At 30.3% G+C, this 21,180-nt stretch overlaps 1 protein-coding gene and 6 pseudogenes across 6 annotated transcripts in view; 5 read left to right on the top strand and 2 right to left on the bottom strand.

The window, feature by feature from the left end:
- The window catches only part of LOC149883972 (uncharacterized), a 312,658-nt pseudogene that overhangs the window by 45,605 nt on the left and 245,873 nt on the right, over positions 1 to 21,180 (top strand). The window lies entirely within an intron of this gene.
- LOC149883995 (uncharacterized) overlaps positions 1 to 21,180 on the top strand; it is a 37,849-nt pseudogene that overhangs the window by 12,255 nt on the left and 4,414 nt on the right. The window lies entirely within an intron of this gene.
- On the top strand, positions 1,755 to 4,534 carry LOC149884000 (uncharacterized). Its single transcript, XM_090097256.1, has 2 exons — positions 1,755 to 2,146; positions 2,264 to 4,534. Exons 1-2 carry the CDS (start codon positions 1,885 to 1,887, stop codon positions 4,276 to 4,278), a joined length of 2,277 nt encoding a protein of 758 aa, XP_089953382.1. The 5' UTR covers positions 1,755 to 1,884; the 3' UTR covers positions 4,279 to 4,534.
- Positions 5,481 to 8,120, top strand: LOC149883999 (uncharacterized; annotated as a pseudogene). Its single transcript, XR_016455409.1, has 3 exons — positions 5,481 to 5,771; positions 5,847 to 6,014; positions 6,170 to 8,120. The product of XR_016455409.1 is annotated as an uncharacterized LOC149883999 (transcript).
- On the top strand, positions 9,091 to 12,449 carry LOC149883998 (uncharacterized; annotated as a pseudogene). Its single transcript, XR_016455407.1, has 2 exons — positions 9,091 to 9,753; positions 9,949 to 12,449. The product of XR_016455407.1 is annotated as an uncharacterized LOC149883998 (transcript).
- Positions 12,456 to 13,908, bottom strand: LOC149883997 (uncharacterized; annotated as a pseudogene). Its single transcript, XR_016455523.1, has 2 exons — positions 13,687 to 13,908; positions 12,456 to 13,498 (listed from the first exon to the last, which is right to left on the bottom strand). The product of XR_016455523.1 is annotated as an uncharacterized LOC149883997 (transcript).
- On the bottom strand, positions 18,197 to 20,397 carry LOC149883996 (uncharacterized; annotated as a pseudogene).

Here is a 21,180-nt window from a genome sequence, read left to right as displayed (position 1 = left end):
AGCCCGACCCGAGCCTGCAAATTGTAGGCCCGACCCAGGCCTATAATTTCTAATGAAATACCTTGGTTAAATTTGCACCAATGTCAAATCTGCCATAATCATTCGGTAGTAAGAGTTTGGATAGTTTTAGCATTTTTATCCATTTCCGATGATATTAAATTCCCAAAAAATACCAAAAAAAGTCAAACTTTTTTGTGTTGTTGTTGAAACTTAACTTGTTTAAACAATGAAATGAAAATAGTCGTTTTTGATCGCGAAAACGAAAAAAACGATCAAAACGATCAAAAACGAAATGATGCTTAGTCGTTTTTGCGATAATAGTAGCGACTAAGTTCTCGACAATGTCGTTCAAACGAAAAAAACGAAATAGTCGTTTTTGATCGCTAAAACGAAAAAAACGATCAAAAACGAAACGATCCCAGACAGCCTACGACACTGGGCCAGAATTCCGGCGAATCATCGCACGCCGTGACGACAAGATTAGTAACGGGCCAGTATTGGCCCGAGTCTGGCATGCTTCTGGCGAGTAGTCGTACGCCACACTATGCATCGCTTAGCGGAAATAGGATTTTGTGCATATTTTTTAGTGATTTTTCATATTTAAACTTTTTAAGTTTTTTTTTTTGCATTTAGTTTTTAACTCTTTATAAAAAAAAAATTATTTTAAGTTTTTTTTAAACTTTTGACATCTTAAGGGTTTTTTTGAGGTTTTAAAAAACTCGCATTTTTGTTAAAATCCTTTCAAAGTATATGATAAGTGTTAAATTTCTATATTATTTTTATGCGAAATTAAAATAATCATGTATTTAATTGAATGTAAAACTAGAAATAGAAAAAAAGGGTTTTGGCATAGCATTTTTTTGCTGATTTTTTGATTTCTTAAACATTGATTGATTTGAGCATGTGGTCACAGAGGTCGCCTCGTTTTTTTTTAATAAAATATAGCTACTGCAAATTGAATTTACTGCCATGCAAAAAAATTGAGGCGACCTCTGTGACGTCATGCTTAAAAATCATTTTTGGGTAATTCCATGTCAAAACAACAAGTCGAGATAACCCACCATCTCAGAAATACTTGATTTTTGGCACAAATGCATTTAATACCGTCGTTAGGAATAATCAAAAATAATTTGGAGCCAATTTCATTATTTTGAGAGTTATGGGTCTTTGAAGTTTGAGATTTTTTACATTTTTTTTATTCTCCGCGCTCTTAGCAACGTCTATAGCAACACTTAAATGTTAAAGTATGCACAGTTACATTAACTATATGTTTACAAAATTTAATAGGCATAGAAACTTTTGAAGAAAGAAGTCAAAAATCATTACTTAAAGTTATTAGATCTTATATTTGAATAAAAACTTTAAGATGAAAACCGGGTTTTTATCAATAATTTTTCAGTAAACATGTATAGTTTAAGATTAATTGCAGAAAAGGTATTGATCTATTCATTTTAAATCTTTACAATAATAGTTTATATATAAATACCTGTAAGAGTCAAAAATTATTTCACTGTTTTTTAATGCACATATCTATTTTATTATTGTTTTATTTTTGCAATTTTATTTTTGCATTTTTATTTACCGTTTTGGTTATAATCTCCATAGAGAGATTATAACTAAAACAAATTCTCACAAAAAAATTATAATTTCTCACATAAGTATTATTATATATAATACTCAAATGTTAGAACCATTTGCTCCATTTAATTAGTTAGACAAGAAACCAGAAATTCATTTTTATTTTGAAAATAAATAAGTGTAACAGCTATGATTACACTTATTTATTTTAAAATAAAGTTTTGATTATAATACTCATGTTAGAAATTATTATTTATTTAATGTTGGTTTTAGAAAAATAAAATATTGAAATTAAATATTTTGATAATGGCTGGAACATCACAATGCTCTCTTGGATTGATTTTAAAATCAAATTGTCACAAGTTAACATATACAAACCACATTGGAATAATATTTTTTAAAGATTTAGCTCCAGATGAGCAAAATTTAGTTGCGCTGAGGTCTGGTGTTTCTCCTGATTTGATTATTGACTTATGTTTTCATCATCAAAAGTTCTATCTTGAGAAGTTCCCTGTGTTTCAGAATAAATGCTGTGATCCACTGTTAGTTCACAAAAGACCGTGCAAAGGTTAGTAAAGCTTGTCATAAAGTTTTTTATAAATGTTACTTTGTCATAATTTTAAGGTCTTTATGTTTGTTAATACTAGGCATATTTTATTTTATGAAGTTATATTTTTTAATTTAGCATCTCTCAGAGTAGTCACGTTAAGAACCATAGCTTTAAACAACAGGTTCAATATTGTACCTGGTCAAAAAATTTGTACAAATTGCTTAGTCAAATTAAAAGCTTCCACTGAAATTAATACTGATAACATTGATATTTCTGATGATTACACAAATGAAAGTATAAATAAAGAAAATGTATTTCACGTTCAACAAGAAGCTGATATAAATAAAAATAGACAAGAACTTTCGGATTGTCTCAGTATAATTGGCGTGTCACCAGTCAAGCTTCATGGACAGCCATTTGCGAATCGTATGAGTATTGGGAAAAAAAAAATTAAAACTATTACAACAGTTTTCAAAGAAAAGTTATCAAGTTCTTTAAAAATTCCATTGACAGAAGTTGAAGTTTTTGATAATGAATATATTCTTGATTTAAAAAAAAAAGTTGTTCAGTTCGAAAATATGTTAGTTTTGATAAAAGATAAACTTGAAAAATGCTGTTCATTTAGGGACAAAATTCAAATATTGACTTTGTGCCCACAAGAATGGTCAATTGAAGCAGCTAGTGAGTATTTTGGTGTTTCAAAGTATCTAATAATAAAATCTAGATCTTTAGCAAAGAAGGAAGGAATTCTTGCAGTTCCACAAACTAAGCGAGGTAAAATGCTCCCTGATCAAATAAATACTTTAGTAAAAAATTTTTATGAAGATGATGAAAACTCTCGCCAGATGCCTGGTCAAAAGGATTTTGTAAGTGTTAGTTGGAAACTCCATATGCAAAAGCGACTACTTTTATCAAGCTTAAAAGAGTTATTTGTTTCATTTAAAGTTCGATATCCACATGTAAAGTTAGGTTTTTCCAAGTTTTGTGTTTTAAGACCTAAATGGTGTGTTTTGCCAAACTCATCAGGAACCCATTCTGTGTGCATTTGTATCTACCATCAAAACATGAAGTTAATTCTCCTACCCGTTAAAATTGATTACCATGAACTATATAAATTTATTGTTTGTGATATGCAAAACAAAGAATGCATGTTACATCGATGTACACAATGTCCAAAAATTACATCTAAATTAGAAGAAAAGCTATTCGAACTAATAGGACAGTTTGAGGAAGAAGATACTATCGAATTTAACCAATGGGTTACTACTGATAGATCAGATTTAGTTATACAGCTTGTAAGCATACCAGATTATGTAAATATGGTGATGGAAAAACTAGTCAAGCTAACAGCACATTCATATATTTCTAAATGCCAATCTAAATATTTAAAAAATCTTAAAGAAGAACTGCCATCAAATAGTGCAATAGTTCTAGGAGATTTTGCAGAAAACTATAGTTTTGTTGTGCAGGATGAAGTACAAGGTTTTCATTGGAATAATCTTCAGTGCACACTTCATCCAGTAGTTGTGTACTATAAAGAAAATCAAGTGTTGCAATCCACTTCATATTGCATTATATCAGATGATAACAATCATGATGTACCAATGGTTTACGAGATACAAAAATCAATTATCAATAATCTAAAGCAAAAGATACCCAGCATTGTAAATGTGATCTACTTTTCTGATGGCTGTTCATCTCAATATAAAAACTGCAAAAATATTTTTAATCTATGTCAGCATAAATCAGACTTTGGAATAGATGCAAAATGGGTTTTCTTTGCAACCAGCCATGGAAAGCAACCTTGTGATGGTATAGGAGGAACAGTTAAACGGCTTGTAGCTAATGCTAGTTTGCAGAGAGTTTCTACAAATCAAATATTAAACTCACGTGATATGTTTACATATTGCACTAACAACATCAAAGGTATAAACTTTATTTATATTTCAAGTGAAAGTTTGATAGAAACAAGATTATTACAATCTGAACGATTTAAAAATGTAAAAACAATACCAGGAACAAGAGACTTTCATGAATTTATTCCTGTATGTCAAAATGAAGTTAAGATGAAATACTGCAGTGATGACACTATCCCTATCTTGACTTACAAGTTTAAAAATTGTGAGATGCAAAGTGATGTGCAAAGTTGATGTGGGATTTAAATTTATGCACCAACATGGCCCTTGAATCTTAAAAAACATTTGCTTGCTTCCTTTTATCAATTATTTCTTAGAATTGACAGTTTGCATATGTCTATGATATGTATATGACAATATTTTTTCATTTGTTAACAAATATTACCTAATTTTGTTTTATTTTACAGTCCAAAGAAAAACAAAGGAATATGTGAAGAAGTTCACTGATTTGAATATAAATTTGTCAATTCATAAAAACATGGAATTCAAAGAATTAATGTGTTTTGATATTTAAAATTGAGTTTATTTACGGACATGAATACTATTCATAGACATGTATGTCATGAATATTGCATTTTTATACCTAAGTGAAAATACCTCTTATTTTTGACTAGCTCTGAGTGAAAATGCCTGTTTTTAATATTTAAGTATTTTTAATTGAGTTTATTACATATGCATATTGTAGTTTTACACATAAGTAAGAACTCTTACTTTCTGGTTGTGCCTAAACATAAATACCTATCAATTTTCTGTCTCATTCTCAATATTCTTTCAATCAAAAATAAAAATTAAATTTTTTAGATTAGTGAGTCGAAAAACAACTCAATTTTTTTTTTTTTTTTTAGGTATTTATATATACTTTAAGAATATGAAGTTTGGAAATATATAGATCATAACCTTTTCTGTAATTCCTCTTATAGTAAGCCTGTTTACTTTTAAATTTTATTAAAAATGCCAGTTTACTCTTTTTGATTTATTAATAAATATGAAAAATTATTATTTCTTAGTATAATTTTATGGTTTAGCATCTAATAATATGTGGAAAATTTCAAATTATGAAATAATATAGTTAAGGTAACAACGTATGTATTGACATTTTCTTGTTACTAAGGACGTTGCTAGGGGCGCATGATAAGTAAAAATGTTACAAAGTTTTGAATTTTAAACGAGCATAACTTTTAAAATATTCCGATTTGTTTAAAACAACTTTGTGGAATTCTTTTTAGCCTAGTTAAGTATCTTTGTTGAAAGAATTAAGTCATTTAGAGATAGTGGGTTATTTTTTTGAAATTTTGTTGTTGTTTTGACACGGAATTACCCTTTTACTATTGTGAATTTTATTCAAAAACCGACTAAATTCTGTGAAGTAAATGAAAATTCCGTAGTTCAACAACTTCCGTTAAGTTTTTATTTGATTCAGTTTTACCTGATTGATGATTTTTATTAACTATCAAAATGGCTTCATTCACTCTTCGTCAACTTTTAACACATACATTTCCCCCAAGGCATATATTCTTAAGAAAAAATTTTAAAGCCTGTGCAAAACTTTTGGAGTCTAAGTTTATTGCACTAAATAATGCTGGTTGTATGGTTAGTTTCAAAATTTTTCGAAGACTAGCTTTTGAGTTGATAAAAAACTTTAACAAATGTGGAAAAAAAAGCAGTTTGTTCTTCACTAAATACAAAGATTTTCTGGATAAAAAAATAGAATACAAATCATATGTCTGGTAAGTTTTTTATTAATTCTAAAATAAAATGTTATATATATATATATATATATATATATATATATATATATGTAGCTTAGAAACAGATCCTGAGCAACAGATAAGGAAATATGAGGAGGGACAACTTATTTTAAAAGAGGGTGAAAAGCTGATTCAGCAGGGTAACCTGCTCATCAAGCAGGGTGAACAAAAAATGAAGGAGGGCCAATTAATACTTGAAGGTCTTAGACTGAAGTTAAACAGGTACGTATGTGTATTTATATATATATATATATATATATATATATATATATATATATATATATATATATATATATATATATATATATATATATATATATATATATATATATATATATAAAGTTAAAAGTTGTACACACATTTTATACATGTTTTAGGAGAAATACTGTAACAATGGGAACACCTGAAGCACCAAAACCTAGAAAATCTTTTTTAGAACTTACGAGTAGGATGAAACGTAAAAGAACTGATAATCTTCAGGGAAAAGAACTGGAAGAACTTCAACATGCTGTAAAAAGGTTTGCATCTAATCCCTCTACTGCACCCAGGTCTAATTTATATGGTCCAAATTTATCATTGCATACTTTTTGCAATTTGAGACTAACAGACAGAACATGGGCTGAATTTAAAAAAATTGTTACACAAAATCATCATCTTGTTCCTCCAGGTTTAACCAAGTTAAAAGAATACAAAAAATTGACATATCCAGAGCAGGTGAAATATTCAGAAACTGAAGTAAAATGTAGTCTATTCAGTATGATCAAACATTCAGTTTCTAGAGTGTTTGAGTATCTTTTGGAGGATGATGATAATTTTATTAAATTTTTAGCACAGGAGGAACGTGATAACATATTGGTTATTTGCAAAGTGGGTGGTGATGGTCAGAGTGACCAATCTGAATTTCAGAATGCAGCAACTATGAAGAGAGGTGTGGATGATTCCACTGTGTATAGTATAGTGTTTGTACTGTTGGAGATTCGAAGTGGAAAAAAGATACTATGGAAAAATTGTAATCCAAATAGTCCAGATGCAACCCGTCATCTTATGTTTTGTTTTGCCAAAGAGACTACTAGTTTTATTCAAGAGAAGTTTGAACATTTAAAAAATGAAATTTTGTCTTTAGAGAATATTAAGTTTACACTTCATGACAATACTTTTGTTATAAATTCAAGTTTGTCAACTATTTATACCACAATGAATGATGGTAAAACACTTAATGCTGTGGTATCAAAAATGCTTAAAAAAAATATAGCATCTCAGTGCTGTCATGTATGTCAAGCAAGTCCTAAGGAGTTTAATTTAGAAACCATTTGGAATAAAGATAAAGATGTAGACAAGAATATATTGAGACTTGGAATTTGCAGTCTTCACTTGTGGATATGCAGCATGGAGTGGGTTTTCAATACTGCTTGCAAACTTCCAGCAGTGAAACAAGGAAGAAAAATTCCAGCAAAAAACAGCCAAGAATTTGTTGAAAACAAAAAAAAAAATTCCAGTACTTATTCAAAATACAATTAAAAATAAGGGTATCTTTTGTCAGGAAGGGAAGTGGTACATCCAACACTGGCAATGTTGCACGAAAATTCTTTAATAATCCATCTGTGACTGGAAGAATTCTAAATTTGAATACCACTATGATCAAACTATTTAGGGACCTGCTAATTGATATAAATAGTACAACCGCAAGACCGGATGTGAAAATTTTCAAGCAGAAATCTGAACGTCTGTTTGGTCTCATTTCTAATGATCAGTTTTTAAAAGCCATTCCAATGTCACAGTCTGTGCATAGAATGGTAGTTCATGGTGTTTCTTTTATTAAATATTTTAAGTATCCAATAGGTTCTTTGTCTGAGAGTGCCATTGAAGCCAGGAACAAAGCCAACAAAACTGCACGAGTAGGTCATGCACGATTAACTTCTTTTGCTGAAAATACTAGGGATACAGCTAATTATTTATTTATGACATCTGACATGTACCTATACTGTAAAAAGAACAAAATGCAAGAGGTATAAAAGCTATGCTGCAAGAAGATTAAGCTGATAACTGTTCTTAAGGTAAATATTGGAGAAAGCTATGTATATCTTTAAATTTAAATATTTAATGTTATCGTTTAATTTTATTAATGATACATTTTAGGTGCTGGTGGTAGCCAATCTGATATTTCTGAGATCTTTTTACATAATCAAACAGTATATTTTTTTTATGCTTGCAAAAAAAAAAAAAAAAATACTAATTGTTAGAAAAGTTGAAACATAAGAATCCCAAACTTTCATAGTGCAATTCATGAAGGCTTGTTGTAAATATTAAATGTTGCTCCACATAAGGATTGCTGAGATATGTTTAGAGTAAAAATTTTAATTATATTTCAATTGTATCTATTTATTACAGTGAATACTTTTTTTTCTTGAATGTATAATTATTAGAATTAGAATTTGATAGATAATTTCTATAATAAATAGTTTATAGCTTAAACTATACTATTTATTAACAAAACTTTTTAAAATTTTAATGTGTGTTGTTAAATAATTTTAGGAAGATAAAGAGTAATGGTTCATAATATAAAAAGAAATCAAGGAAGCATCATTAAACCATGCAGCTGTAGTTGATAAGCAACTTTTAATAAACGGCTATTTTCATAGCCACATATTGTTAAAAACCTAAAAACGGCTATTTTCATAGCCACATATTGTTAAAAACCTATTTTAGCATCAGAACCTCTATTCTGCATTTGAGGGGAATGGAACTACTGGAGTATTTATTTTACTTTTATTTATAATAAAATACTTATGTTATTTCCTTTTTTATTTAACATGAAAATATAAGTTGGAGACTAAAAATGCCTGTAACCCCTAAAAGAGATAAACTGATATATCAGACTTAAATAGAGACTTAAAACTGATATATCAGTTTTAAATATCAAAAACTATCGGTTTTATATCTTTTTAATCAAAAATCGAATTAGTCCGGATAAACCAACTAAAAAACCGGAATAAAACCGGTTTTAAAAAAGACCGGACTTTTTTTATAAATATATATAAAAACAAACAATTTCTCATAATTGATGCTTTGTTCAAAAAATTATATCAAAATGTTAAACAGTTCTCTAGTTATAAGGCTATTTCCTTTTTTTCTATCAGCGCGACGCATAGTGTGCCATTGCGATGGCATTTGATATTGGGCCAACAATGGCCCGATTGTGGCGGCTACAGAGTTTTGGCCGAATGTCGTTTTGCCATAACCGCCATTATTTGGAATAATTTCTGCGTCATCCATTATGATTTTATGACGCGGTAAGCGAAAGATACTATGACCCACGATGAGGAAATTAAAATATGTTTTAATTATGCGAACATTGTTGTTACGTCATGCTAATATTAATTAACGTTGCCTGAATTTTTGGACAATCAAGGCGCAAACAAGAAACTTATAACAACAACATATTTACCTAAAATAAGGGTGATGTTTAAATGAACGTTAAATTGCGTCATAGTTAATAGACTAAACTGGTTTGGAAACTCCGTAAAATCTATTGTTTAACCTTTTGACACAAAAATAGAGCGTAAATGAAGCGTGACAGTGCACACAAACTTTTTAACGGCGTTTATTGCTAAGTGATATTGCAAACAGATTATTCCTTTATTTCACAGATTATCTGTAGTGACTATTTATAAGTGATTTTTTTTGTACATCATTGATCAGTGTTGATCAATTTATGAAGATAATATGCCAGGTGCTAATTGTAGTATAACGAACTGTGGAACATCAAGAAGAACAAAAGGGGTAGGAATATTTAAGCTTCCTTATTCAAATCCTGCAGATCCTGCTCATCAAAATTGGCGATCTGAATGGTTAAATTCAATAACTAAAGGACGTGTTATTGACCAGCAGTTTAAAGAGCAGATCAACTCTGGAAAAATTTATGCTTGTGAAAAGCACTTTAAGCCAGATGATTTTGAAACACGTAAGCTGTTAATAAGCTATATGTGAGTGTGTGTGTGTGTGTGTGTGTGTGTGTGTGTGTGTGTGTGTGTGTGTGTGTGTGTGTGTGTGTGTGTGTGTGTGTGAGTGTATGTGTGTGTGTGTGAGTGTGTGTGTGTGTGTGTTTGTGTATGTGTGTGTGTATGTGTGTGTAAATTCCAAATGATTTTATCTTCAGATATTGGTCTCAAAATGACAAAAAAGATTATGAAAAATGGAGCTATACCAACTCTACTACTACCTACAAAAAGCTGTAACTTAACTTCACCAAAACAAAGAATGCCAAGAAAAATTATTTTATCTGAGACTAAAGAACCAATTAAGTACTATAATAAACTTAATGACATTTCAATTCGAATTCCAAAACTAAAACTTTTAAATGGTTGGATAACAGATGTGAAAGAAAAAGAAATATCTATTTTGAAAAATGTTTCAAATCAATTTGTTCTTCCAGAATTTGAGATAACAATAGATGAAAGTTTAGGCTATAGTTTGGCAGTATATGGGTGGATGGTTCCTGAATGTCATCCTATTTACTCAGACTACAAAAGAAGTATGCAAAATATAACTGTGACAAATTTAATTCATGTGCTTGAAAGTTATCAATTATGTATAGGTGTGCCAATTCATGAAAAGACAGCTAGTACCATACACCATTGTATACCTTTTAAAATAAATCCACATTATTGGGATACAAAATCATCACCATTTAATCATATGTCATACTATAGAAATATTAACTGCGATGTTTTACTTAAAAACTCAAACAGATGCAAAAAATGTTTATTGACAAACAAATCAATAATTTATTCAAAAATAAAGAAAGTTAAGCGTCACAATGAGCCAGCCAAACTAAATGCTGCTATCTCTTTGACAACACCATCGAGGCTTAAATTAACAATGCAGCTGCACCGTCTTAAATGTGCACAATTACAAGCCAGAATTGAAGCAATGAAAGAAGAGCTTATTAGCTCAAGTGTGATGATGGATTGCGATTTACATAGTGATTTTCTTTCAATAATTTCTAATACTAATCATAACATTAGTGATTTCATGATTTTGTTTTGGCAAGAACAAAAAAAGTTATTTAGTGTCTCTCCATCTGGAGTTAGGTATCACCCAATGATAATAAGATACTGTTTATCCATAGCATCAAAATCCCCATCTGCATATCAAGAAATAAGAGATAGCAAAGTTCTTGTGTTGCCAAGCCTGAGGACACTCCGAGATTATAAAAATTGTATTACGCCAAAAGCTGGGTTTCAGGAAGGTATTGTTGCTGAATTATGTATGCAAACGGAACAGTATACAAAAATTGAAAGATACATTGTGCTTCTTATTGATGAGATGTCCCTAAAATCTAATCTGGTTTTTGATAAGAACAGTCATCAGCTAATTGGGTTTGTTGATTTGGGAGACCCAGACCTGAATTTTGCTACATTACAAAAATGTGAGCTTGCAACTCATGCTCTTGTTTTCATGGTTCGTGGCATTGCAACATCGCTTAAGTTTTCACTTGCATATTTTACCACCATTACTGCCACAGCAGTGCAGCTATTTAGTTTATTTTGGGATGCAGTATGCATTTTAGAAAAAAGATGTAATCTTTATCTAGTCTCTGTAGTGGCTGATGGTGCATCATCAAACCGAACAATGATTAAACTTCACCGTTATATGTGTGGAGATATGATTACTCCTGTTATTTTTAAAACAATACATTTGTATGCCAAATATAGATACATCTACTTTGTAGCAGACCCACCACACCTGATGAAAACTGCTCGAAATTGCTTATTAAACTCTGGCGCAGGAAAATGTACACGCTACTTGTGGAACAATGGAAAATACTTACTGTGGCAGCACATTACTCAATTGTATTATGAAGATTTAGACAATGGTTTAAAACTTATGCCTAAGTTAACTAATGAGCACATACACATAAACTCTTACTCTGCTATGACTGTAAAACTAGCTACCCAAATTTTAAGTCAAACTGTAGCATCTGTTTTGAAAACTTTTGGAACTGAGGAACATAAAGAGACAGTTTTTGTGAAAAAATGGACATGTTTTTTGATTGTGTTAACAGTAGATCTCTTGAAGAACATAAAATTAATATAAAACCTTTCCTTCAAAAATACACAGACCAAAATGATTTACGATTTAATTTCCTTTTAAATGATTTTTTGGATTATTTTAAAGATTGGAAAAGATCTATAGATGAAAGAGTGGACAATACTTCTAGTTGTCAATACTCTTATGAGGCTAAGGCTAAAATGTTCATTTCACATCAGACTCATGAAGGCTTAATAATGACATGTAACTCAATTGTGGAAGTTACAAGGTTTCTGTTAGCAGAGGGTATGTCTTATGTACTTACTAATAGATTTTGTCAAGATCCATTAGAGAAATATTTCAGTGCTCAAAGACAAATAGGGCGACATTCAGATAACCCTGATGCTAAACAGTTTGGATACAATTCTAATGCAATACGCATCCAAAGAAGTGTTTCGTTTAACACAGGAAATACTAGAGGCTCTTATATTAAAAAAAAGTCTTGGATTAATGTGTCTGAAGATCTTATACCAAAAAGAAAGAGAAAAAAAACATGATTTACAAACTACTTATATTATAACAACTATTTGTATTCAAAACTTTTATAAAACTACATATGTATATATATATATATTATTTGTCTTTCAGTTTATGTGATTGTTTCATATTAGCACGTAATCCTTTTTTAGATAGTTCTCCTGTTTGTTTTTTTGCTTTGTGTTTATTAACAATGTCTTTGACAAATGAATGACTTCGAACTCTAAAATATAATCTCAGTATTGAACACAAAGTAGATTTTTGTATATCTTTTTCAATTTTTAAATCACAGCTTTCAAGAATAACCCTGTAATATTCATCTATATCTTGATCATATAATGTTTTTTCTGTCAAGAAATCTATGTCTATGCTTTTAGTTAATTCTGACTGTTCTGTATATAAACAAAATGCTTTTTCTGCTATAACTAATATTTGCTCAAACTCAATTGTTATACCAGTGAGTCCTCCACGGCTAAGAGCATTGATAAGTTTTTGGTCTGGAATATTTTTTGTTTCAGATTGGCAGCTTTTTAATATTGATATTGCTTGTTGTATAGCAGTGTCATTATTTGATCGAAAACTTTGGATTTTTTTTTTTAATTTGTGGATGCAGTAACCTCCTAGATATTGCAAGCCATACTTTTCCCTTTCACATATTGTTTGTTTACTTGATATCTTTTTATCACTATATTAGCCCTATAATAAGATGCTATGCTGTCAGCAAGTTTGCTTAATAATAATGTAGCAGCATCTTCATATTCAGCAGCACAATTAAAAATTTGCCTACTGTTGATTACTATTCTGCCAAAATAATCAGCATAAAACTCATTCAAACTTTTTAGAGAAATTTTACTACAAGTTTCAATTATTCTATCAAACTGAATCTCATCTTTTATCTGGTCAATCTGAAATTTTTTAACAACTTCAATTATTTTGTCACCATAAATTGAGCTTTCTATAATCTTGCAAGACACTTTTTTTAGTAGTGAGAACAAAATCTCAGTGTTAAAAACTGGATTATTAGCAGGTTCATCAACGGTAATATTGTTGGGGTGCTTTTTAGAGATATGCAATTTCAGCCCTCCTTTACTTCTAAAAACTTTAACGCATACATTACATGGGAAGGATCCAGGGCTAAGCTAAAAATAGTTTTAAGTAAGATATGTGTTTAAAAAACAAAATATAATCAGTCACTCAATCGCTTATCTTTCGCTTAATTTGATCACTAATAAAAAAACCTAAAAACAAATGTTTGTTTATGCTACGTAAATAATTTACATAAAGAAACATTTTTCACTTTTTTATCTTACTAGGAAAAAGTACTAACATCTTCGACAATAGCTTCAGTATAATTTTGAAGTTCAATATCTTTTTCAAAACTTTCCAATAGCATTATAAGGTCACTATTACAAAAATAGTCATCGTCTTCTCTCTCTGAAGCCATAGTAAATTTTTGTGCTGTGCACCGTCAATGTCACGTGATCGCTGCGTTCACCTTAATGAGTTTTTTTTTACGCAAAACACCGAGTTTCCAAACCAGTTAAGTCTATAAACTATGATTGCGTTTATATAAATGAAACAACAAAACGCGTAAACAACTATATTAAAAAATTATTTTTTTAAATAAAAATAAATTTTAATAAAATAAAAATATTATTAATAAAAATTATAGATAAATTAGTAGAAAAAAATTTAACAAATTTTTTTCACTTTACACTGTGTTTCATCTATTAAGACTCATCATATATACTTTTTTTTTAAATTTACACATTTAGAACAGTTTTGCTAAGTTACATTGTCACTTCTTTACTAATTCTTCCTTCCTTTTTTACAGAGTAAACCCAGTTTTTTTTGGTATTTTTCAGCTATTTTCATCGGTTACCATAGCAACAAGCTACCATCTCACATTATTATTTTTTATAATCAGTATAATATTAAATGTTTGAATTAAGAAAAAAAAAGTTAACATGTGTTGTTTTAAAATTTGTTGGTTATTTGCCCAGTTGAAATATGACATTAGAAAAGTATCCTTTAAAATAAGGAACGAATTTTTAAGTAAAATTCTTGCCTTAAAACAAGGAAATTAATAGGTAATAATTTTCTTAATATAATCAAGCTGGATTACCCGTCTCTTCGCGCGGGTTTCTCAGGGTTAGGGTTAGGAGGGGCCGCTGGTGGCCCAAACCTGGTCAAAACCACCGCTCGGGCCTACTTAGTGCCTGTGCCAAGTTTGGTATTGATTGGTCCAGAGGTGTTGACACCTATAGCTAACATCAAACATACAATTATTAATTTTTTATACTTTTACTAGAGAAAATAAGAATGTCTGACTCTTACCTCTAATAAAGAAATAAAATATTAAATGCCTGTAAGAATAATAGAGAGTATTTCTTTATTTTAAGACAGCGCACAGTGTATCGCTTCATTCAAGCTAGGTGGACAAAAGTCATATCAAGAAATCAACTAATTGATAATATTTTCACAATAACAGTCCTATATTAGTAATAACTTGCGATGTTAATTATGAAAAACATTACAGAGCAATGAGTCATAAGCAATTAAAGAGGCGTTAAAATGTAATTTCATTTTTGAAAAAAATTAAATAAAAATTTACAATCGTTGCATTAACATTTAGCAAGAATTAAAGAAAGCAATCATTTTAATGCAGCGATGGATTTTACTTTTGAGGGTAAGTACTATTTACTTACATTAAATATTTTATTTAAAAGTTAAGCAATATGTGTTAAAGTATGGTTTAAAAAACTGGGTTAAAATTGTAAAATATTTTTTGGTTTTTAATTTTTAAACTTATACAACTTTTTGTATCCACATGTATCCAAGCTAATTTATTAACAGTGTATAGCTAAAGTCCTAAGGTGTACAACAAAGAAAAAATTTTCACCACATAAATCCACAATTTTTTGTTATTAAATTTCATTTAGACCATGTGCGCTCTTTTTCAAAAATGGAGTTGTTTAAAAAATGGCGAAGACATAATCAAGAAGAAAGAAATTCTCGTTGAATGGATTTTATTTTGCAAAGATTTTGTGTTACTGATGTAACTGATGTGACTAGAGATTCTGAGAGGTCTTTGCAGTTAAAAATTTCATGTATGGCTTCAAAATTCGCAAAAAAATGGTCTGCAGCACATATGATGATGGACCGTTTTTTAAACAAAAATAAAATTTGGTTAGAGGGGGCAAATGTAGAATTTAAAATAAGTATATACCAGCAATGTACTTTTTCATCATCTGGAGAAATTCAAGGACGACCAAAAAAGAACTTTGAAGACTCGTCCTTTAAAACCAAAAAACGAAGAGTTGAAAACTTAGTAAAATTGCAAAGTGCAACTGAGTTGACCACAGCTGCTGAAGTAGCATGCCGTGCGTTGGGGCACAGAAACCAAGCTACTTTAATCAGAAAAAGTCTGGAATCATCAGAAAAAATTAAATCAAAAGACTTTATTTGTGGGGGCAGGCAGTTAAATCGTGACGAGGCATTAGCTTATTATATTGACTCTAAATGTACAAGTCATTCTTATAAACAGACGAGAAAGTGGTCTTTAAAGGCAGGGCATATATTATTTCCATCTTATTATAGTCTATGCAAGTCGAAAAAGTTATGTTATCCATTAGATGAACATATTTCTGTTACAGAAACACGTGCCGAAATTAGCCTACAAGCTATACTTGATAAAACTACTGAACGCTTAATTGAAGCCCAATGCGAAGTTCTTAAAAGTATTACTTTTACTACGCCATTCACACTAATTAGCAAATGGGGATGTGATGGGAGCTCCGGTCACAGCACATACAAACAGAAATTTAAAAACTCTGATGCTACTGATGAGTTTCTGTTTGTATTTTCATTTGTTCCGTTGAGACTGAGTGACGGTCAAAATATTATTTGGCAAAATCCACGACCTTCATCCACGCTTTATTGCCGACCAATTAAATTTATTTTTTCAAAAGAAACAAATCTTTTAACTACAACAGAAACTAACCAAGTTTTAACAGAAGTTTCTCAACTTGTTCCAACATCTATAAGACTCAACGAATCTCAAATTACTGTTAAACACGACCTAATACTATCAATGGTAGATGGAAAAGTTTGCAATGCCTTGACTGACACAAGTTCCCAACAAAAATGTTACATATGTGGTGCGACTCTTAAAATGATGAACGGTGAACTAAAAGACTTAGTTGTTAAAAAAGAACATTATGGTTTTGGTCTGTCTACTTTGCATGCGTGGATTCGTTTTTTTGAGTGCATGCTACACATTAGCTATCGTTTAGATATAAAAAAGTGGCAAGTTAGAAGCGATGAAGATAAATCTAGTGTCCAAAAACGTTCAGAAGATATCAAACAAAAATTTAAAAAGCATATGGGTCTTATTGTAGATAAACCAAAACCTGGCTTTGGGAATATAAATGATGGGAACACTGCTCGCAGGTTTTTTATGAAGCCAGAGTTAAGCGGCGAGATTACGGGTTTAGACATCAATCTCATTAAAAATTTTAGTATTTTATTAAGAACACTTTCCTCTGGCTATGATATTAACTATTATGAATTTGAAAAGTTTTGTTCTGAAACCAAAACTCTTTATATTAATCTGTATCCGTGGTACTATATGCCTGTTACTGTGCACAAAATACTTGTACATAGCACGGAAGTTATAAAAACATGCCTTCTTCCAATAGGACAACTGTCGGAAGAGTCTCAAGAAGCCCGCAATAAAGATTTTCGTCGATTCCGCGAACACCATACAAGAAAAAATTCACGTATTTGCACAAATATAGATTTGCTCAATATGCTTTTGGTAACATCAGATCCTGTCATCAACTCACACAGAGAAGTGTCAAGTAAGAAAACTGGCAAACTACCGTTAGAAGTTTTGAATTTAATTATCCCACCTATTATACCACCACAGCTTGTTGAAAATAGAATTATGTGTGACGATGAAGATTATTTGGAGTCCGATTCATCGGCTACTGAAGATAACAATGATTCATCCGATAATGATTAATTATTAATAAAATATTTTTTTATTTTACGTAGTGTAGTGAGTTTATTATTATATTTTGTATATTTGTAGTGAGTATATTTTTATTTTAGGCAAAATTTTATTACATTATTAATGTGTTGAAATTTAGTATTTATTTTTATTACTTTTTTAAAGTTATTTTTATAACTTTTTCAAGATAAAAACTTTTAAAATCTTAAAAGTAATTAAAATATCTCCTTTTTTACAATAAAATTAAAAAAAAAAAAAACTTTTTATAGTAAAATTGACTTTTAGGCGCCCCCTAAAGCTTAAACGCGCGGGGTAATTGCCCCCCTGCCTCCCCCAGGCTACCCTACTGCATAACTAATCAATAAAACACCAAAATATTGTTAACTACATTCTTAGGAATGAAATTACTAAACAAAATATTTTTGTCCACCTAGCTTGTATGAAGCGATACACTGTGCAGCGGATTGAGTAAAACTTCCTTACTGTATTATATAACAACTATTGTACGTTTACTTAATGTACTAATATATATTTTAATTCTCGTATAAAGTACAAGTGCAAACGCAATCAAAATATAGATATATAGCATCAAGAAAATGCATGTATTAACTATCAATAAAATATAAACCACCACAACAAAAGATGCATAACATAAAGAGTGATTAGTTAAAACTTGAAAAATGGAACTTTATATTTTTTTAGTTGTTATCCTAAAAGAAAGAAACAAACTAAAATAAACAAAAACACAAATTTTATAAAATGAATGATTATACTTTTTACCAAAAATATTTAACTTTTTTATTTTTTATTACATAACCCAGATAATTTATCAAAATAAAAATAAGTCAAAATCAAATAAAACCCCATAGAAAACAAAAAATGCTATCAAAAAAAAAATATATTGCATCTTGATTATTTATAAATTTAACTAAATATTCAGTTGTCTAAAAAAATCATTTGCGATTGAACTATTAATTGTTTCTGGAACGCCACAAACTTTTTCAAGTAACAAAAACACTACTCGCAATTCGTCTGGATACTGCAGATCAAAAAAGTAAAACGTTGTCAAAAACAGTAATACCACCTCTGAAACCAGCATCTTCAACCAATAAAGCATTTAAATCCACTTTTATATACATTGCTAATCCAAGTATAAAAAGTAGCATCAACTGTCATACTCTAGTAAAAAAAATATTGTCATTAAAAATTAATACATCCACTCTTTTGATGCGTCTAATCTATTTTAATTTCTACATTATGTTTGGGAAACTCCGGGGTAACTTTATGAAGTTCCTGCATTTGAATCTTTGGTTTTATAGAGACTCATTTTTTTTTTTAATTCAAAATTTGGTTAAAACAGATTAGACGAGACATAAGAGCGACTATACAAAGACATAATAAAAATATTTGGTTTAGAAGGATTTCATAAAGCAGCAATATAAACCCTAGATTGGATAAATTAGTATTATTAAATTCAGTAATGTCTTTATTCATCCAAATAAAAGCAGAAAATAAATATAAAATTAACTAATTTAAATTTGAACAACTTGCTCTTTCATTCATATCAAAAAATCTTGGATATTGTTTCAAGAAAAGGGTAGATGACTCATCTAGTACATTTCCGTTCGTAAATATAGGAAGATCTAAATTATTACGATAATGATTGGCTAAAAAAACTGAGTTTTATCTGAATTAAAAGTCACCAGCCACTGTGAGCCCCATGCTGTAGCAGAAGTGAGATCCTTTTCAAGCTCAAATGCCCCCTCCAAGCAATCAGAGAGTGTTGGCTTCTTATCATGACAAGAATAAATAGTAGTATCATCAGTAAACAATGCTACCTTAGATATCAGAATGTCTGGAAGATCGTTAATGTAAATTAAAAAGAGTATAGGGCCAAGGATTGAACCTTGAGGAACCCCTGAAGTAACAGAATAAGAAGAAGAGTGCTGTCCATCGAGGACAACTTTTATACTACGATTGGAAAGGAAGGATTCAATAATCTTAAAGATGATACCAGACACACCGTAAGAAGAAAGCTTATGGAGAAGACTAGCATGCCATACTTTATCAAATGCTTTAGAAATGTCAAGAGCAACGGCCTTAACCTCTCCACCTTTATCTAATGCATGATAAAACCTATCGGTTATTACCGTTAGCAAATCAGCTGTAATTGTAACTGAACAAGAAGATCGAAATTCATATTGGTGATCAGAAAGTAAGTTATTAGATTCAAGTCGAGAGATTAAGTGTTTGTTAATTAAAGATTCAAAAACTTTGCTTATGATAGGAAGAAGACTAATGGGACGGTTGTTGGACAAATCAGATCGCTCTCCAGAATTTTTGAAAATAGGGATAACAAATGCTGCTTTCAAGCAGGCTGGAAAACAAGACTCTGATAAGCACTTGTTAAATAGTTTTCAAAGTATCAACGACATCTCCGGAGAACACTTCTGCAAGACTATAACAGGTATGTTTTCCGGGCCACAAGCTGTAGAAGAGTCTAAGCAAGAAATCACTTTAGATACAGAAGCTGGAGTGATACGAATGTCAAGCAATGGATCAACCAGTTTGACGGCTATATCAGGTAGAATGTAACTAGTGAAATCAAGTTGATATTGATGAAAAATTCTTAGCAAACAATTCAGCTTTGTCTTTAGGTGAGGTGACAAAATCTGAACCATACAAAAGAGGTGGAACTACAGATTTGCCCTTATTATTGATACTAATAAAGATTCTCCAGAAGTCACAAGAGCCTAATTTTTGTGATGAAATACGAGATTTCATGACCTGAGAATAGCAGGCTTTGGCGTTAGACAAAACCTTTTTACAATGGTTTCTAGCAGTAATAAACAGACGTCTGTTTTCTGGAGAATTGTTTTGCTGATAGATATGGAAGTAATGATTTCAGTTGGCAATTGCAGCAGCACAATGTGAGGAAAACCAAGGAGAAGAGTGAGGTTTGACTTGAAATCGTTGATTGGGAATAAAAGATTCCATGCCAGCCTGAATGTTGTTTTTCTCCATTTAAATAACAGATATATATATATTGCTCTATTATTATAATATTGAGCACTCTTTTACGCACAAGAGCTTTGTATTATTTTGATATAATACATAACCAATCAATATATTTGCTCCTACTAGTTGAGCACTCTACTCAAGTTCGTCCAGTAAAATGGAAAAATTCAATTTAAGATACTCCATCAAGAACATACCAATACCATCGGAAAAAGAATACAAACTAAAGCTAATCGAGAAAACTGAATCATTTTTGAAGAAGATGAGGTGGAAGGCGTTATTTCTCATTAACAGCAAACTAACTTCTAAAGAAGACCATAATTATGTGAACTATGGAATCAATTCGATAAAATGTCCTCCGCAAATAAAAGAAATGGCTTCTTTCGAAAAGGACGTATTACATTTAATTAGAACAATAAAATTTAGAAAAGTCAAAAACACGTTTCAAAATAAAATGAAAAAGGACATAAAAACCATACAAATGTCTAAAAAAACGCTTATAAAGGCTGACAAAACGGCAAATATGTACAAGTTATCTAAAGAAGAATATAACCATCTTTTAACTAATGCTATCACCACCACCTACAAAAAAGGTGACACAAAACTAATAGACAAAATAAATAAACAAGGGAATAACATTTTACGTAACCACGATGTTTATAATAAAATCAAAATAAACGGTTCTTCTGGATGTTTTATTACATTGAAAGACCACAAAGAAAACTTTATCAACAACCCTACTGTACGACTCTTAAATCCATCAAAAAACGAGGTAGGAAGAATAAGCAA

The sequence above is a fragment of the Hydra viridissima genome, unplaced genomic scaffold (assembly GCF_058129835.1).
Source record: "Hydra viridissima isolate aposymbiotic clone 2 unplaced genomic scaffold, HvirCarnegie_v1 scaffold_9, whole genome shotgun sequence".
Lineage (NCBI taxonomy): Eukaryota > Metazoa > Cnidaria > Hydrozoa > Anthoathecata > Hydridae > Hydra > Hydra viridissima.
This window is presented reverse-complemented; position numbering and strand designations above follow the sequence as displayed.

Bases quoted from the DNA above. Each gene is read 5' to 3' on its own strand.
- LOC149884000 (XM_090097256.1), top strand. From the start codon at position 1,885: ATGGCTGGAACATCACAATGCTCTCTTGGATTGATTTTAAAATCAAAT. The intron at 2,147-2,263 runs GTTAGTAAAGCT...TTTTTAATTTAG, and splicing joins TCACAAAAGACCGTGCAAAG to CATCTCTCAGAGTAGTCACG.